Source organism: Artemia sp. Qi Xiang Cuo, chromosome 20, assembly GCF_049724085.1.
Source record: "Artemia sp. Qi Xiang Cuo chromosome 20, ASM4972408v1, whole genome shotgun sequence".
Lineage (NCBI taxonomy): Eukaryota > Metazoa > Arthropoda > Branchiopoda > Anostraca > Artemiidae > Artemia > Artemia sp. Qi Xiang Cuo.
The window spans coordinates 41,310,167-41,329,602 of NC_142813.1; the positions used below are offsets into that span (position 1 = coordinate 41,310,167).

The window sequence follows — 19,436 nt, forward strand, 5'->3', positions numbered from 1 at the left end:
GTAATGGCAACGATTTTGATTTTACAGATTCAGTTAAAAGTAGAAAATGAGCAAGACTTCAGAAATAATATAGTGTTTGAAAAAACTAGATTTTTCCTTAAGCCAGAAACCACCTTACACTATTAATTATCTCTACTCTTTGTAAGAAAGAACGGTATTTGTTGTGCTTAATTCGTCAGGTAAAGTTAATTATTGATAATTTCGTTCAGAACCTTTTCAAGTATTGAATATGATTTTTTTTCGCTGAATCCATTTTGAGGTAGAAAAAAAGTCGACGGTATTTATAAGTGAGAATTTGTTCTACGATTTGTGAAATGTACTACTAAAAAAGGAAAACATTAATCCAGCAAAAACAGAAGAATGAACCATAGAAACACGTAAACAATGTACAATAATGGCGAGAAAACCAACTTTTACAACAAATTCTCTCGACTTGAAGCGACTTCGATTCGACTTGAATTGAAGTTATCAAGTATTTTGCAGTAGGTTGCATCAAGACATGGCTTATTGTAGAAAGAGAAAAGCCAAGACAGCTAGTCCAAGTAATTGCAGAGGCAAATGTTTAAATGGTTGCGGCACGGGTAAATGGCGGGAGTAAGTATGAATCTCTTATTGGACAAATGCTTGTTTGTTAGTTCTTGGAAAGGCACGTCTGTTTAGAGTCTCAGGCATGTTGACACAGAATTTAAAATTGACATAGGACCGTTAGATTGCCTGGAATGAGAGGCAAACATGGCACGCCCACCTATGGGCTTAAAGGCAGTCTCCATTTGGCAGATTCTGCGAATCTGCCATCTTGCAGAAAAAGAAAAGTCGAAGGTTTTAGTATCTGCAAACTGCCAATACGGAGCCGGAAAAGAAGTCTCCATTAAATTAAAATTTGCAGATTGGTGGAACAGATTTGCAGAATCTGCCAAATGGAGACCGGCTTTTAAGAAGGTTGACCAAGAATTTAGAATTGACATAGGGCCATTAATTTGCTTGAAATAACAGACAAACAATCGTTTAAAGCCATCTTTATCTTCCAAATAGTACCTATTTATTTCTGTTGGTGATTTGCTTACTGCATTCGAGTATTTACAGATTAAAATCAAGATTTACATCTCAACTGAACAAAACTGAAGGCCATCATTTTCGAGCATACGGTTCAGATATAATTGGATGACATCATTCAAACATCATAACAAAAGGAAAATGTTTATGGGTTTTCTGTTTATTCAAGCTAACCAACCCAACATGAAATTTCTAATGGTTCTAGATGCATAGCAAGAAAGCATCCCATATATGTTGTTTGTTACTATACTTTAGATGGCATTGAGCTTAGTGATTCCTCCTTGTGCTTTCCTAATATATGATTATATCCTAATATATCCTAATGTGTGCTTTCCTAATTTCTAATATATGAAAATGTTACTTTCTAACAAATAATAAAGGTAGAAAAATAAATACAATGTCTTTTAAGCCATTTTTTATAGAAGAAAATGCCTCATATAAAAGTATATGATAATTTAAGCTAGAACTATTCAAAGGCAAGCATGGTCCCCGCAATTTCACTGAAATTATTTTACTATTCCTCCTTTTGTACGTATTGCATGCTGTAATTTTGCCCATTTTCTAGCTGGTACTGTAGGCCTAGTATATTTTTTTTTGTATTCATATCTTTTATTTTTAATTAGCTAGTCTAGTCTCTCAAGTGTTGTTTCCCTCTAACTTGCATGTTTGTTTTTGTACCAAGAACACTGACGACAAAATTTCATTTTTTGTTAGCTTTACTGTATAGGCTCTCTTTATATTTCAAGGAGGGGGTTATCTTTGGATCAACCTCAGGAGGGGAGACTTCAGTGAAATAGTAGATGAGGAGCTAGTGTATGTCATGGAAATTAGGCTAGTTGAGGAAGGTGAATGAAACTTGGTAAATGCATACACAGGCTAGGCCTATTTCTGTAATGTAGCTAGGAATAAAGTGAAGCAGCTACAGTATAATTTTACCCTGAAATCTCATTGCACGATTTGCCTCAGGTGTCTCAAATGGTGAATAAGCTAAAACTATAGTTCACAAAAGACATTCAACAAGTTGTGGTATGTCCATTTCAATTTTACCACTCAATTTTGAATCTCTTTGAAAAATCAAATGTTCCTTCACTTGTATCCCTTTGAAAATAACCTGCTATTAGGGATTTCAAGTGGCAATTCAAGGATCTTCTTCATCCTGCTCAGGATTAAAAATAAAATTAAACTGGAAAGCACTTGCTGGTTTTGTAATCATTTATTAAGTTTATTTCCCAATACAGAGCCATAAAAGAAGTCTTCATTGAAACAAAATTTGCAGAATCTGCCAAATGGAGACTGGCTTTAAGAAAAACCCAACAAAATGAGAAAACTTGTTCCTTGCTTAGGGCCTATATGCCTAACCTTAACTGTTCAGAACAACAGAGGACATTCATGAAAAGCTTTCAGAGAATGTTAAGGGTGGTGTTAAATTACATCAAAACAGATTATTTGAATACTGGTTTTCATAAAGGCGGCTAGCCTACCCCCTATATAGGCTATACCTAACCTAACCCTGAATTGGCCTATAGGGGGGGGGGGGGCTGAAACTCATTTCCTATAGAAATGCTTATTATATTTGTAATCAGCATAAAAAAGGCATCGAATGGTGTATTCACTTTTGTCCTAACTCAATAATATGATTTTGTAGATATTGACCCCAAACTGTCCAAATACTTTACCTCCCTCCCCTTGTGTGTAAATTAGCTCTCAAATTTATGTATTTAATTATAAATTTCCCATCTATTCTGTTGCTTGTCTTTGTTTTGCCTCACACTAAGCTGAAAGAAACTGGTTTGTTCTCAGTTTTGCACAGCATAAACTTGAGTGAGTGGTGTATAACATAAGTAGGCCTACCAAAATTTCTTCTCCCCACAAAAAAACAAAAAAAACAACTGAAATAAAATTCTCAAATTTGGAAAGCCTTATTTTCCACAGGGGGGATATTATCCGTGGTGGGGGGTATATTCTGGAGGGAGGGGTAAATGCCTAGAACCAACAAAATTGTACACATCCATTTGTGTCAATAGATTGTCCCAATCTAAATCCATGCTGACTCTGCATAATAAGATTGTTAGAGGTGAGGTGTCTGACAATAGCAGCATTTACTAGGCCTATTCCTTTTCCAGAAGTTCTTCCGAACTTTGGATGTAATACTAATAGGGTAGTAATTTGGTGGGTCTAATTTGGATAGAGGTGATATTAGCATTTCACCAGTCCTCAGAGTATTTTTTGGCCCTGAATTTACTACTGAAACTTTCATTTTCTTGAAGATAGCAAAAAGTAGCTAAATTAAAATTTTACCCAAGTTTCATCATAAGACCCTTGTAGGGCTTAAAACAGCCCTAAAGTAATCAGTAAAGTAATCAGTACTTCTGAGTACTGATTACTTAAAAGTAATCAGTACTCAGAAGCTTATAAATGCCTCTAAAACAATGCCTTACAAGAAAACAAACTATTTTGTATCTGAGTCAAGAATGGCTTATTTTTACTTCCATTAGTCCTAGCCTAATAGAAATTGATACTTTTGAAAGCATTTTTTGCACAAATTTCTAAAATGGAGTAAAATCCTTTTAAAAGAGGATCACAGAAATAAAAATCATGCTATTTGGTTCACCATTGTTAAAACCCATGAATGCAAAACATGATTCTTTTTGGTGATTTTAATGCCCATAGTCACTTATGGGAAGATATAGATCAGTCAAACAACAGGAAAGTGCATTGAAAAAGTAGTTCTAGAGGTCCCAGGGAAGTTTTCAACAATAGAATTACAGATAGGACCAGCTTATCTTCTTCCAAATGTAACAATCCATAGTGTATAACATCTACAGACAGACCATTCTACAATTAGATTCAATTATAATAAAGCTGATTGGCAAAAGTTCAAACATATCTTAAGAAATTCAGATTATGAAGAGGTTCTTCAAGAGGTTTGAAAAGCCAAACTCATAACCACTATCTTAAATAATACAAATTTAGACTCCATACCAAGATCTTCCAACCAGCCTACATTGCACACATCTAGTAAGACAAATAAGGTCTGGTGGAATAATGATTTGTAAAGTAGCTGTCAAAGAAAATTGAAAATCTTATATGTTTCCATAGAGCCGAAGCTAAAGTGAAAAAGGTAGTCTTGATTGTAAAGAGATCAATATAGAAGCATTTTTCAAATAAGCTAGACATTAACAGCCCACTGTCAAATGTCCAAAGCTTCATCAATTGAATCGCTGGAAAAATCCAAAGGATGGTATTATACCAACATTGTGGCATAATAATATTCTCCTTACAAGTAACCAACATAAAGCAGATGGCTTTTTGAATTGTTTCCAGCAACCAGCCCCAAGTTAATTTCCCCATCTCACCCTGTATGTCTGCAAACTCCATAACCAAACAAAGGCCAATGAGGAGCTTATGGAACTGTTTACAGAACAAAAGCTTGCCAAAGCCCTGGAGGAAGTTGATGGGAACTCTGCATCTGGAGAGAATGAAACGAGTTATTTGATGCTGATAAATTCAGAGCCAACATTTAGAAAAGCCCTAATGGATGTATATAACAAATCCTGGAAGCTGAGTACTTTTCACATGATCTGGAAGAAGTCAATAATTATTCCAGGCAACAAAAATGAATAAACCATCAGAAAGACTATCTTCCTAAAGGTGTATTATTGCTTTTACTTGTTCTGGGCAAAATTATGGTAAAGCTAAAGAAGAAAAGACTTGAATAGTTTTGTGAACATAATGGCCTGTCTCCACAACAGCAGTTTAACTTTAGGAAAGGGTTCAACACAATTGATTGTATTGCTATGCATGAGGATATTTAGTGCTAAAAGTAAAAAAAAAAGATTCTTGTAGCAGCATTTGTTGACTTCAAATGTGCTTTTGACAAAATATTAAAGAAGAACCTATGTCAGATTTTATAGACAATGGATTTCCCAGACAGATTTGTCTATTTCATCTCTCATCTCCTGAATGATAGAACATTCAAAGTGTTGATCAATAGATCAATGCAGATACTTCCTTTACTTGCAGGCTCCATTGGGGTTTACTGCAAGGATTGCCACTTAGCCCACTTCTTTTCCTCCTATTTCTACCCAATCTCGAATTTTCAAGTGAGAGTATAAGGCTAGCAACTTTTGAAGATGACCTTACCATTTGGGAAGCATGAGACAGCAATAATGAAGTAATTGAAAACTTAAACTCTGCCTTAAAAGAATTAGTTAGATTCTCCAAAACATTTGGAGTGAGTGTATCACCAAACAAAAACTAAAGCAATGATAGTCAATAATGAAAACATTTCCTTTTTTTTTTTTTTTTTTTTTTTTTTTTTTTTTTTTTTGGTTTTAGACCAGGACACTTTGTATCAAAGGAGTTGTTGTAGAAACTTTGAAAAGGGCTCATTTGATTGAAAATTTGAGTGACTTGTGCCCTTTTTAATAGTCAAAAGTGATTGAAAGGCAACTAACACCCCTTCCATGCTCACATTTCCCCAAACACATCCAATCAAAATTTTGAGATAGGCATTTTGTTCAGCATAGTTGATATGCAGATAGAAATTATGTTTTTGAGGAGGACACTCCCCCACAGCCCTCAGGGAAAGGGTTGTAAGTTGTGCCCTGGGAGTATATAAGGTTCTTATAGAAAATTTTGTTTTAGAAACTTGAAAAAGGGCTCATTCAATTGGAAATCCAAAGGGTTAGTGCCCTTTTTAATAGTTGAAAGTGATTGGAGGGCAATTAACCCCCCTTTCATGCCCACCTTTTCCCCAAAAAATCCAATATAAATTTTGAGATAGCCATTTTGTTAAACATAGTTGAAAGTTCTGGAAATTAAGTCTTCTAGGATGACACCCCCCCAAAGCCCTCAGGGCAAGGGTTGTAAGTTTTGCCCTGGGGGTTTATATGGTTTTTATAGAAAGCATTGTTGTAAAAACGTCAAAAAGGGCTCATTTGATTGGAAATTGAAATGGGTAGTACCGTTTTTAATAGTCAAAAGTGACTGGAAGGCAACTAACACCCCTTTATCCAAACACATCCAATCAAATTTTGAGATAGCCATTTTGTTCAAAGTAGTTGAAAGGTCTGGAAATTATATCTTTGAGGGTGACACTCCCCCTACAGCCTTCAGGGTAAGGGTTATAAGTTATACCTGGGGGCATATAAGGTTTGTATTGAAAGCTTTGTCATAGAAACTTGAAAAAGGGCTCATTCAATTGGAAATTCAATTCAATTGGAAAGAAGTGAAGTTAGATTTTTTTTTCTCATTGTGAAACTTATTTTTATATGGAACTTTGTGCATGCTGATTTTTGTTCATGGAACTTATTGCGTGCTGATTTCTGTTTGCGAACCTTCATTGCATTGTTATTTTTTCTTTGTGAAATTTGTACATTGACTTTTTTTTCATTTTGAAGCTTATTTTCTTATGGAACTTTTTGCGTGCTGATTTTTGTTCATGGAACTTATTGCTTGCCGATTTCTGTTTGTAAAACTTTGTTGCATGCTGTTTTTTCTCTTCATGAAGTTTGTACATTGATTTTTTTTCTCCTCTCGAAACTGATTTTGTTCATGGGACTTGTTACCTACTGATTTTTGTTCATTGACCTTGTTGAGTGCTGATTTTTGTTCGTGAAACTTATTGCATGTTGATTTTTCTCCTCATGATACTCGTACATTGATTCTTTGCTTTCTCTGAATGGGGTAGGGGGGGATGAGGTGACTGGGTAGAGCATTTCCTACTGGATAGTGCACGGTCTGGGTGGGTATTTCCAGGGCGTGTACCAGACCTATTTTATAACCATTTAAATAAGCCCAGTATATTCAAATGTGGCCTGAACTTTGATTTCTTGGAATTGAAAGCAGTAAAATTCTTCAGTAAAACAGTAAAAAGTTTTTTACTGTTTACAAGCTCCTATGACTTTTGTGCTTTCACACTAGTTCATTCTGTATGGATGTACTAAATGAATCTTTTTCGTTTTCATTATATTCGATATTAACTGACCACTTTGAAAGAGGTTTACAAATTGCAAAAAAACTAGTTTCTGAGATTTCAAGATGGACATATTACGGACATATTATAGACAAAATATGGACATAATATTGCTAAAAAGGACACATTTTCAGATGCTAAAGGGACTTATTCATTGTCCAAGAAATTGGCAACCCTATTTGCAGGTGGTGTCAACCATAACTTCCTATTTTCGAATCAAGGACTAGCTGGATTTGGCCTTTTATTTATTTGCTCTTGTTTCTTCTTTTTCCTTTCCTTCTGTTCTTTTTTTTCTTCTGGTGTCCCTCATGTCAGTTTTATGTAGGTATGGTGTCAACCTTGCTTTCTTAGATTGTGTTGGTATGGTGTCAACGTTACATGGTTAGTGGATTTTAGGATGAATTTAAAATTTTGTTCTTTTTTTATTTTATAACTAGCTTAACCGTCAAGCGTCGTTTCGACCTGAAAAGAAATTGAAAGAACATCCCCCCCCCCCACCACTTTACCCCTCAAATGTACCACTTGGAATACTCTCTCCTGCAGAAAATCACCTTCAGTCCCTGTGGATTTTTTTTTAAATTTATAAGTATTTAAGAATTTCCTCCCATCCCATGAATATGTTCCTGTGAGCTATTCTCTCTCTGAGAAATCCCCCCTCCCTCTCATATGGAAAATCACCCCTAAGAAAAATCCCACTCTGACAGTTCCACTTCATCAAGGAATCTTGAAGATTTTATGGGTGAGAGTTTTTTGGAGAGAATGTGGGTGAGAATGTGCTTCTTGATGGTCAAATACCTAAAAAAAATTTTCTTATAGTTTTTATCTATAAATAAAATATTCGATGTTTAAGACTGTCGGTAAATTGATAAAAAGACAAGTGAATCAAGTAAATAACCCCATGTTACTAAAAATGGATCGTTGATGGACATGGCTAATTTTTATAGGTTTAGATGTATTTAATTATCAATTGATTGCTCAAAGTTTAAAAATATGTAAAATTTTTGAATTCTAAAAACTTGCTGCAAATATTATTTCTTTGTAGGTAATCTTCTCACTGCCTTATCATTACCTGGGAATTTTGAAAACTACCACTTGCTGCAATCCCTGATGAAAAGTCTTCTAATTCTTGAGAATGAAGCTGCTCTGTATTTAACATGATTTGTGACCCAACTGAATGAGAGATTGAAATTTGCAGTGCAAGAGTACAATTCAACCCAAAATCAAGTGAACGATAAAACTTTTTTGTACCACCGAAATATTTTCGAATCTCTATGCCCAGCAATCAGGATTGTCTTCATCAGGATGGATGCCTCAATCAGGATGGATACCTTTGAAAATTTTCTTTTTCCTGTATTTCAAGATATTATTTTGCAGAAGAACGAAGGTAAGCTTAAATACACCTCTGCATCACGCTCACATGCACTTCCACTAACTGCACTTATAAATTCTTTACTGTTTTCATAATGGCAGTAGTTATATAGACACGCCAAAAAACATTTTAGGAATAAAAAAGAAATAGTATCTTAAGGGAGTCAAAATATAGGCGTTTTTTCCACCACCCAACAAAAAATATTGAATCAAGGTTATTGATGAACAAGGCGCTTCCATACACTGTCTATGAAATTTTTCAGTAATCTCACTAAAAATTCTTGGTAAGTAATTGTTGTTCAAATTAACTTACAAAAGCAAAAGCTGTTTGTGGATTCTCTTGGTAAAATTGAAAGTCAATTTAAATTGAAATCCATCCGGCAAAGGAAAATTATTATGTCTGACATGAAAAGATATTGAAACAACCTAATCAAATTTTCTTGCTTTTCAACCTTTTATGGTGTTATTACTACTACTACTACTACTAATAACTCACCACAGCACCAAGCCGCCTGAGGCCAACACAGCTACGCACGCTCCTCCTCCATCCCTATCTATTCAAAGCCTCCCTTTTTACACCCGCCCAGGGTCATAAATGCAGGTGGAGGAGGAAGGAGGCCTCTCAAATGTACACTCAACAGGGCCCACTGGTTTGTCCACAAGTCCCATGAGTTGCAAACCTTCTCCCAGTAATGGGTTAAATTGCATAGTGATGCAGAACATCATCACGGGAGGATCCTCTATAGGAGGACAACTACGACAGGGCGTAAGATCCAAATCTATGGACAACCGCCTCTGCAAAGGGCTGCCTCGATCTTTTTGGGGTATCTGCAAGACTGGGGACCTTGCTGTCAACTCTATTCCCACTTGAGGAGTGGCGCCCCTCGAGGAAATTATAGCCTAGTAAACGACACAGCATTCGCACGGGATTCTGACTAATGGTGTGATTATAATCGCTCAATTAAAATGACGACCTAGTTTGCATACTTCAGTAGTAATAATTAAAGGGAAACCCTGCCACAAATTCAACACCCCAACCGATCAACAAATAAACATTCAAACGGGGATTAGTCCATTTATTAGACAGTGAAAACAGATACATAAATTCTGGATATTTCAAAGACATGTACAGCAATTATCAGCAGAAATACCTAAACATTAAATTTAACACCAACATGTTTATACAGTTTTAATTCTATATATTTATACATTTAATTTTATTATATATTTTATACATATTTATAGCGCTAGTTTTAATTTTAGTGCTTTAGTATTTCTGCTGATTACGATCGCTGTACATGTGATCAAAATATTCAGACTTTTGTATCTGTTTTAACTGTCTAATAAATGGACTTATTCCCATTTAAATGTTTATTTGTTTGTCATAGACAAGCAGTGTGGTCTTGAAAAAAATACCTAATCTAAGGTATTACGCCGATAATACGCCCAAATCGATCAGAAATGCTGTTTTTCCTCCTCATTTGATTCCGTGTTCTCCTTTTTTGTTTTCTGTGCTCCTTAAGACAAAGTCCATCAGGATGATCCATTTAAAGGGGGATAGAACACAACACTTCTTAAGTCCTGATTTAATACGAAAACCAGCTACTAACTTCATATCTTACCTTAAACGCAGCAGTGTTATTCTTGTACATAGCACTAATCATTTTAATGTATTGATTAGAAAGCTAGTGACAGTGAGAATCGCAACAGCTAAAGACAATGGCATGAAACAAACGACAGTGAGAATCACACTGAAATGTACACAAAATTTTGCCCAGCAGTGAATATATATATATATATATATATATATATATATATATATATATATATATATATATATATATATATATATATATATATATATATATATATATATATATATATATAAATACATATAAATAATATATATATATATAAATATATAAATAATATTTTTGGGGGCGCAAAGACATTCACGCCACGACCCCCTACCCTCTTTTTTCCTAAATGCATCCGATCAAAATTTGGTATCCGTATTTTGAGATCCATATTGCTAGAAAGTGCGATTTAAGATGATTAAGGTATTTTGTTGAAAATATTCCAAAAACTCTGCCTCTGGACTTCACATCCCCCTTCTAGTCCCTTGGGTAAGAGCTGTAAACCATAAAATTTGCCCATTGTTAAGATACAGTCGGCTCCCGACAACTCGATTACTCGAAATTCGCAATAAGTCGAATTATTTTCAATCCCCTTGAAAAACTTGTTTAAGTCGAAGAAAAAACCATGCAAAATTCGAAATAGTTTTGCCTTAATTTTTTAGTTCTCTAAATCGAAGTGACCCAAAAATTGCCTCTATAACTCGAAATTCAGTAGACGAGTCGTCATTTTATTTTTACTTTACCTCCACAAGTCGAAGTTTACCGACGGATCTCGAAGCCTTTTCAATGGACATATGTTAGTATAAATCCCTGTATGGAGGTTGCAACGTATAAACTTTGATATGTATTAATTTTGTGTAACGTATTTTTGTATTAGATTCGGTTAATATTCAGCTGCCTATTTCCTAGCAAACTAAATTTATTATTGACATTTGAAAGTCAAGTCATGACATTTGAAAGTAAAGTCTTGATATGTCAAGTCTATTATACACAAATAAAGTTATTCTTAAATTTTTTGCGGCTGTAGGGAGTAAATTTAGTGATTTTGTGCCTCTGTAACTCAAATTCTTATTTGGTTTACCTTCGTGTGTAAGACGCAAGTTAGCACACGGTAAATTACCACTAGGTGACTTACCCGGTAATAGTAAGTTTTAGGTCATGACTTACTGGTAAGTTTCTTAAGTGGTAAGTTTAAGTTTTTGATGAACAAAAATGTTCTCAAATGAAATAAATCCATCCCTAAGATAGCTGTCACTTCACTAAAATCTATCGTAAATAAATTCTTTCATTAGACTTAATACATGAGTCATACCCCTTTGAGCTTATTCCAATATCGCTCTGTCGGATTACCTCTTTGTCATTTCCCGCCTGAGTAAAAAAGAAAAAAGGGGATACGCGATGAGTCAGTCAGTCTGAATAAATAAGACATTCATAGCAGAAATCAATTTAGTTTGGTAAGTTTGTGACTTTGACTCGAATTTTTAGACTGGCTATCTTTACATAATAAATAATCAGTGAATTATATATCTGGCTGTAATACGAATAGTAAGGCCTATTAATAAGAAATTTTTCCGCCCAATCTCTTCTACTCTAGTATTGTGATTGTGACACAGCAGCAACTAGTGCCCAAACATAAATCTTTTCCATCATCCCACTAGATTTATTATTATTTCTAGACGAAGCGTCGTTATAAGGAGGTTTCCATAAAATCAAATTGAATCTTTTCTTTGGAATCTTGGCTTTCAAATGGATACTTGTCCTGGCATTTGCCAATATTTTGACTGTTTATCTCATTTTACGATTTTATTCAAGTCTGCCTCAATGTATTTAGTTTTTTTTTCCATGCTCTCTATCCGTCCATCACTGCATATGTTTATCAAATGCTTTTCATGATTTATTGCATTCTTTAGTATCGGGTAAAAAAAACACATCAGATTTTTGATTTGTTAAACTGCTAATGTTACCAGCTTTTATTCTGCTTGGTGCAAGCTAGCCTAAAAAAGTTTTCTTTTTTTTTACATCAGTTGTTCTTCTATAAAAGCTATGCGAAAAAGGTATCAAAACAGGAGGTTTGGTATATCGGATCTTATAAATGTAAAATTATTGCAGATTTTTCTGAAAGGTAAGACTACATGATGGATAAAACCCTGCGGTTTTGAATAAATTTCACAATTTAGTGCATGGATTTGAGCCAGAAAAAAGTCTAGCAATGCGCAAAACGCTGCGTTTTTCCGAACGATTACCTCTTCAACAACAGATTTTGATGTTTCAAGCAGGGCTTCCACTATTCTCGAATTTTCGGGGATTTCCTCGAAAATCACCCAATCACGGTGCCAACCCTAGTGCCTATTTCAAGCGGCACACTGTGCAGTTTGTAGCCTGATGAACTGGAACGAGTTTCTAAAGTTTCCTGCCCTGCTATGACTAGAGACAGGAATGCAATGATAGGGATTGACGCCATTTGTCCTGATAATCTAGTGTAAATGAACTTTATACCTCGTTATTGAAGCTAAAATATCCCCACCATCAAACCATTGGGTGTATCCCTCACATTTTGAATCTACTTGTCTGAGATACTATGAAAAGCTTAGACCACTGTGTCAATAATATCTTTAAGATCATCACATTTGTCGGGTCTCATCATATGGCTCAAGTTGTCCTTAAAGAAAAGCAGATTGCACTTTTTGGCAAAACTATCAGCCCAGAACTATCTATCAAAATTTGCTGGGATCTACCATTTTGCCAGTCTCAAAGGCCGAGGAAAGAAAAATCCACAAGTACATAGAAAATAGGAGGATATTTGCATATGATATGCCACCCGCCCTGCAGCTTTGCAGCTACTCTACTTGATGCGCTTTTTGGTGCAAACTAATTGACAAAAGATGAGTTTACGGATGCAGTAAGTCGAATTACTGAGCTTGACAAATTTTTCTACCAATTTTGGAAGGTTGGTGATTCAGTTAACGAAAGATTTGAAGCTGACTTTGTCGGGGTCTTGAACACAGAACTCTGTAGCCACATCTCCAAAAGTGGTCCATTTTCCAAATCATTGTACTTTGATACTGCAAAGACTGTCGAATCAGCAGCTTGTTGGTGGGTTGATGTTTCTTTTTTTGCGAAATTGGTGCTTACGGGAGTGGCTGTAAAAATCTCAACAATTTGTGTTCCCGTAGCATCCTGCATCAGACTCTGTTCAGGTTATGGACTAGTACAGACCTAGGGTAGAAACCACATAAAGCATGAAACAGCGAACAAAATTCTCATGGTCGGTATGTCAATCAATAGCAAAAAAAAAAATGAGCATAGCCATGCAGCTTCAAAAATGCTTCGAAATCGACGTGAAGGGATGGAAGGGATGTTCACACTGCCATCATGTCTTTTTATCAATAGTTCACTGCCACGTGATAGTGGAAATGGTCTGGTGGAAGATGACCTGCCAGACATAGCTTTTGAATATGCGCCAGATGAGGAGGAGGAGCAGCAGTTACAGCAGCTCTAGTTTATCTTTGATTATCTTTTAAAAAGAATTATCTAAAGCCTAAATTGCAATTTTTAGAATTTCCCCCCGTGTAAATGAAGTAAGAAATAAACAAATAAAATGATGCAAAAATAATTTTTTTTTTATTTTCAATCTTTCAGAGAAGAGAGAATATTTTCTTTTAAATTCATGAGTATTTGAAAGTTACCACTTAAGTGGTAACTTACCAAATTTACCAGCAAATTATTCGGTAAGAGTAAGTTTCGAAACTTACCGGTAAATCTTGAGTGCTAGTTTGCCTCTACAGCTCGAACTATGCGGAAGTCGAACTATACGTAACGATGAAAAAAAATTGTGGCCCCGTGAATTTCGAGTTAGCGAGAGTCGACTGTATAAGGCTTTTATAGGAAGGGTAGTCGTATAAACTTTGAAAGGGGGTAGATGCCCCCTCCAAATAGGGGGGCATTGAGACACACTAAAACAATATGATTCGGATTCAACAAGGTTGTTAGGCCGGCTAAAGAAATTACCAGTGCATCTGTATTGACTGCAATGTGAGTTTTTTTTTCAACCACCTAAAAGACTACAATATGGTTTTGTCAAAGTATATTAAATTGAATCCCTAAATATATTATATCATTTTGACTGAAGGCACTACGTCGGGGGCCACAACAGAAGGTCCATTTGTTTGGAAATTAAATAGTTGTAAGAGCATCTTTATTGGGTAAGGCCAGGCCTCCCTTCCCTCGTATAACTGACTTTTAAGTCACTCGTGAATCCTTGTAATTATGCACACCAATATTTTCTGAATTAATTTTGCTTATAGCATTTGTATTAGGAAAAATGATTGATGGTAGAATTTGTTGTAGCTTTTTAAATGTTATTGGACCTTGCCAAAAACCTGTTTTAATGACTAGGGGATGTAAAGTAAAGGTGGTAAGTAATATACTCCATCAAAAACAACCTTTGAGCCTGACAGGGCCCAGGAAAATTCTTCCCAGTCCACTTGGATAAATTTGTCCCTTCAAATACCCCTCCCCTATCTTTGGTGCCTTCGCCTCTCCATCGCATGTAGCACTCACCAATACAAGTGGCTATAGAAGCCAATCAAACACAGAAGCCGACTATAATAATATACTATACAAATATTTGGCATGGTGACCATGAAAAGGCTTTTTCTCCGTTTGCCCCCCCCATTTCTATCAAGTGAATATTCTACCTCTACAAATCGAGTTCTTTGTTCTGAATAGAAAACTCACGTGTACAAAAAAGTGCAGGACGAGAAATTGAAGCTGTATAGCAAATTTTAGAACTTTTGATTCTGAAGGTGTAATCTAACCTGAAATTATCCTTCTTAAAGATAGATCACTTTTTGAATCTTGAAACATACTCAGCATGTTAGTGACGAAACGTGATGCCATAGTGACTAAACACCATGTATTAATCGCTAAGCGTCTTATATTTATGAATGAATGCCATGCAATTCTAAACAAGCTATTTTGTAAATTCCGATTTTGGCATGTACTTTTTTCAGATTTAATGACATTTGTATTCCAAGTGTTGGCACTGTTTTTAGAGCAGCGTAAACATGCAGCTCATAAGCAGCTGATAGTACCTGAAGTTAAGCTACTCATGCCTAACTGGCAGTCTTGGAATCCAGTTGATGAAACTGCCCCCGTCATTCGGGATGTGTTATTTCAAGATGTGTACATGGATTTGTTTCTTCGTCTACTATCTCCACATCTATGGAAAAGTTCTGCCAACGTTTTTGGTCTTGCTAGGCTTATTCAAGCCTACTTAAAGCTGAACAGTAAAGAAATATGTGCTCGAAGGGGTCAACTAGTAAGTACATGATTTTCACTTTTGTTTCCTATATTTTCATGTTAACTCTTTATCTTTCCATTATCAGACTTTTCCTTGTTGCTGAATTTATCATAAATAATATCATTATAATAAATTTATCATAAAGGAAAACAGTAGTATAAATAGTAGGGATGTGGTACTGCCGGGAGTTTTGTATTCCAATCGGGAATTTCCAGTACGTAAATTCATGTATTTTTGGTTCATAACTTTTTTTTTCTTTTTTTTATACCTATTGTGTTGTATTTTTGTTTGTTTGTCTTTGTGAATTTTGTTTTGTTTCTTTGTTTACTGTTCGATAATAAACATCAAAACAAGAAGAAAAATAGGGAACTCTTTTTGCAAGACAGTGGAATTCTATAAGCTATGTCCAAGGACCATCCTCAGCAAATAAATAAATAAATAAAGGAAAAGAGACTAACAATAACATGCAACCATTAAAACTGAAATGAAAATTTTAAAATAGCCCCAGCATTCTTACTTTAGTGAAATTCAACCAGGACTGATAAATAAGGTGAGGTAAAACAAGGAAATTCGTTAAAATGAAAGAAAAATAATTAAAAACACAAGCTTTCACTGCTAATCTTGCCTTTCGGCAGCTAACTTCAAAGGTTTATTTGAGACTGGTTCTGTGTTAATGTCCACTAGTTGTTTTTTTACATTTTTAAGATTGTTTTTAATTAAATTTGTGTATTGAGTATTTAGTGAGTATTCCTCCAGGTCTCTATTTAAAAAAATATTATTATTTATCTTATGTCTGATTTCAACTGCTTCTCGAACAGCCTATTTTGTGGCTGGGGTTTTCAAATACATGGATGTTTAAAGCAGAATAAAAGGAAACATTAGCAATATTAGATTATAAAGCTTTGGTGATATCATCTTTATGCCGTTGTAGGCGTTTCTCTAAATTCTGGTGAGTTCTACCTACATAGCATTTACCACAGTCACATGGTATTTGATAAACCCCTCTTTGGAGAGTAACTGGGGTTTTATCTTTACCAGAGTTTAGGAAATTCATGATTTTGAAATTATAGTAAATACTACATACAGATTATTGTTTTTTAATTCGTAGTGATTTTTTAGATGTATGGAAGGTAGATTATATTTAAGTGCTTATCGTGATTCTTGCATGGTAAAATACCATTGATTTTACGGGAGTGTCTTTTCAGTCTACGGCTAATTGTATTATTAATTAGTAAAATGGGATACCCATTTCCAAAAACTATATCCCTAATAAAGTTTAGATCTCTTGTGATGTTGGAATTAGAGCAAATGTTTAGGGCACGACTGACAAGTGATATTACAACAGCTATTTTAACTTGTGGGGGTGGTTTGATTTAAAATGAAAATATCTATTGTTTTGTGTTGATTTTTTTGTAAATAGTGAAATCCAGTTTATTTCTGCTACGAATAATTAACACATCTAGGAACGGTATTCTATTTCCAAGTTGAATTTCCAAGGTAAACTGTAAATTTCTATCATATGTTCAAGTTCAGTTCAAGTTCCATTTATTTCCATAAATAACTATAACAAAAACAATATCCCAAAGGGCTCAATGGCCCGTTATTTGGGAAACAACATAGAATAAAAGACTAATATTGAAACTTGGCATAAACAATACTGAACAATGTCTAATTTACAAATCTATAAGGAAAAGAAGTCAACTCACCGGCAGTCCACACGAAACAGCGATCCTCCTATCACCCGACAATAAGCAATAAAATAAAATTTTCTACATCATCAAGGATTCAACGTCAAAAAAAACAAAACAACCACCCCCCCCCCCCAAAAAAAAAAACCTCAGTTAATTTTCTCAATAATTCCAAAGTGATATTGCGTGATTTTTTTAATTTTAATGTATGAGCAAAGTGCTCTTCTTTCAGGGTATTTAAGTGTAATCTGAATCTGAAAGACTTGAGAATAAGATTTTCAATTCTGTAAAATTTTTAGAATTTTAGTCGGTTGATAATATTAGCGTATTTTTTGCCTAAACAAATGAAATAAACGATATCATTGATCAACTGCTCCCCATAAAGAAGACATAAATACTGACGAAGATCAAACTGCCTTCCCATCATAAACATCAAAACAAGAAGAACAATAGGGAACTAGAATGTGCCTTTATAAATTCAGTAAAATGCAAGGTGCTAATATAGTATTAAGTTTTTTTGCAATTAGGTCTTTTTAGGGAGGAGGTTGGAGGGAGGAGAAGGGTAATGCCTTTTTAAGGAGGAGGGTAATGTCTTGAGGCCTCTTTTTGTTATTTTTTTTCAGTTGTGTGTTCTGCGTTAAGGTTTTACGTTAAGATTTATTAAAATTGATTTGTTGTTTGTAATCTACTTATTGCGTCGCTTTTCCTAGTGTGTAATAATATCTTGAATAATATCTTGAAATACAGGAAAAAGAAGATTTTCAAAGGCATCCATCCTGATTGAGGCATCCATCCTGATGAAGACAATCCTGATTGCTGCACATAGAGATTCGAAAATATTTCGGTGGTACAAAAAAGTTTTATCGTTCACTTTATTTCGGGTTGAATCGTGCTCTTGCACCGCAAATTTCAATCTCTCATTCAGTTGGGTCACAACTCGTGTTAAATACAGAGCAGCTTCATTCTCAAGAATTAGAAGACTTTTCATCAGGGCTTGCAGCAAGTGGTAGTTTTCAAAATTCCCAGGTAATGATAAGGCAGTGAGAAGATTACCTACAAAGAAATAATATTTGCAGCAAGTTTTTAGAATTCCAAAATTTTACATATTTTTAAACTTCGAGCAATCAATTGATAATTAAATACATCTAAACCTATACAAATTAGCCATGTCCATCAACGATCCCTTTTTAGTAACATGGGGTTATTTACTTGATTCACTTGTCTTTTTATCAATTTACCGACAGTCTTAAACATCGAATATTTTATTTATAGATAAAAACTATAAGAGAAATTTTTTAGGTATTTGACCATCAAGAACCACATTCTCTCCACAAAACTCTCACCCATAAAATCTTCAGATTCCTCGATGAAGGGGAACTGTCAGAATGGGATTTTTCTTAGGGGTGATTTTCCATATGAGAGGGAGGGGGGATTTCTCAGAGAGAGAATAGCTCACAGGAACATATTCATGGGATGGGAGGGAATTCTTAAATACTTATAAATTTAAAAAAAAAATTCCACGGGGACTGCAGGTGATTTTCTGTGGGAGAGAGTATTCCAAGTGGTACATTTGAGGGGCAAAGTGGTGGGGGGGATGTTCTTTCAATTTCTTTTCAGGTCGCAACGACGCTTGACGGTTAAGCTAGTTATAAAATAAAAAAAGAACAAAGTTTTAAATTCATCCTAAAATCCACTAACCATGTAACGTTGACACCATACCAACACAATCTAAGAAAGCAAGGTTGACACCATACCTACATAAAACTGATGTGAGGGACACCAGAAGAAGAAAAAGAACAGAAGGAAAGGAAAAAGAAGAAACAAGAGCAAATAAATAAAAGGCCAAATCCAGCTAGTCCTCGATTCGAAAATAATGGTTGACACCACCTGCAAATAGGGTTGCCAATTTCTTGGACAATGAATATGTCCCTTTAGCATCTGAAAATGTGTCCTTTTTAGCCATATTATGTCCATATTTTGTCTATAATATGTCCGTAATATGTCCATCTTGAAATCTCAGAAACTAGTTTTTTTACGACTTGTAAACCTCTTTCAAAGTGGTCAGTTAACATCGAATATAATGAAAACGAATAAGATTCATTTAGTACATCCATACAGAATGAACTAGTGTGAAAGCACAAAAGTCATAGGAGCTTGTAAAGAGTAAAAAACTTCTTGTGGGAGCTTAAAGCTCATCTTCCTACGAGAGTTTCTCTTGACAGGTATGATCCGGCATGAGTGTCAGCATTTTCACTTCTTTTAGTAGCCTTTTGCCAATCAGTAATTCTTGCACATGTCATAAGGTACAATCCAGGAATCAGGGGGGTACAATCCCATCAATCAGAGGGGTGACATCCCCAAAGCCATACTTACTGGACTTTTTAACAATGCTGAATAAAATAGATGTCTTC

The 19,436-nt window shown here is 35.0% G+C and overlaps 1 protein-coding gene across 2 annotated transcripts; it reads left to right on the forward strand.

Annotated features, from left to right (window-relative positions):
* Positions 1-1,418: 1,418 nt before the first annotated feature.
* Positions 1,419-18,184, forward strand: LOC148940211 (exportin-2-like). 2 transcript variants are annotated; one of them, XM_089105806.1, is made up of 4 exons: positions 1,419-1,433; positions 8,073-8,414; positions 15,048-15,355; positions 17,773-18,184. In XM_089105806.1, exons 2-4 carry the CDS (start codon positions 8,333-8,335, stop codon positions 17,803-17,805), a joined length of 423 nt encoding a protein of 140 aa, XP_088961932.1. In that variant the 5' UTR covers positions 1,419-1,433; positions 8,073-8,332; the 3' UTR covers positions 17,806-18,184. The 2 variants fall into 2 exon arrangements, with proteins under 2 accessions (XP_088961932.1, XP_088961931.1); XM_089105805.1 differs by lacking the exon at positions 1,419-1,433 and adding an exon at positions 1,525-1,581.
* Positions 18,185-19,436: the final 1,252 nt, after the last annotated feature.

Bases quoted from the DNA above. Each gene is read 5' to 3' on its own strand.
- LOC148940211 (XM_089105806.1), top strand. From the start codon at position 8,333: ATGGATGCCTCAATCAGGATGGATACCTTTGAAAATTTTCTTTTTCCT. The intron at 8,415-15,047 runs GTAAGCTTAAAT...TACTTTTTTCAG, and splicing joins TATTTTGCAGAAGAACGAAG to ATTTAATGACATTTGTATTC. The intron at 15,356-17,772 runs GTAAGTACATGA...CTTGAAATACAG, and splicing joins GTGCTCGAAGGGGTCAACTA to GAAAAAGAAGATTTTCAAAG.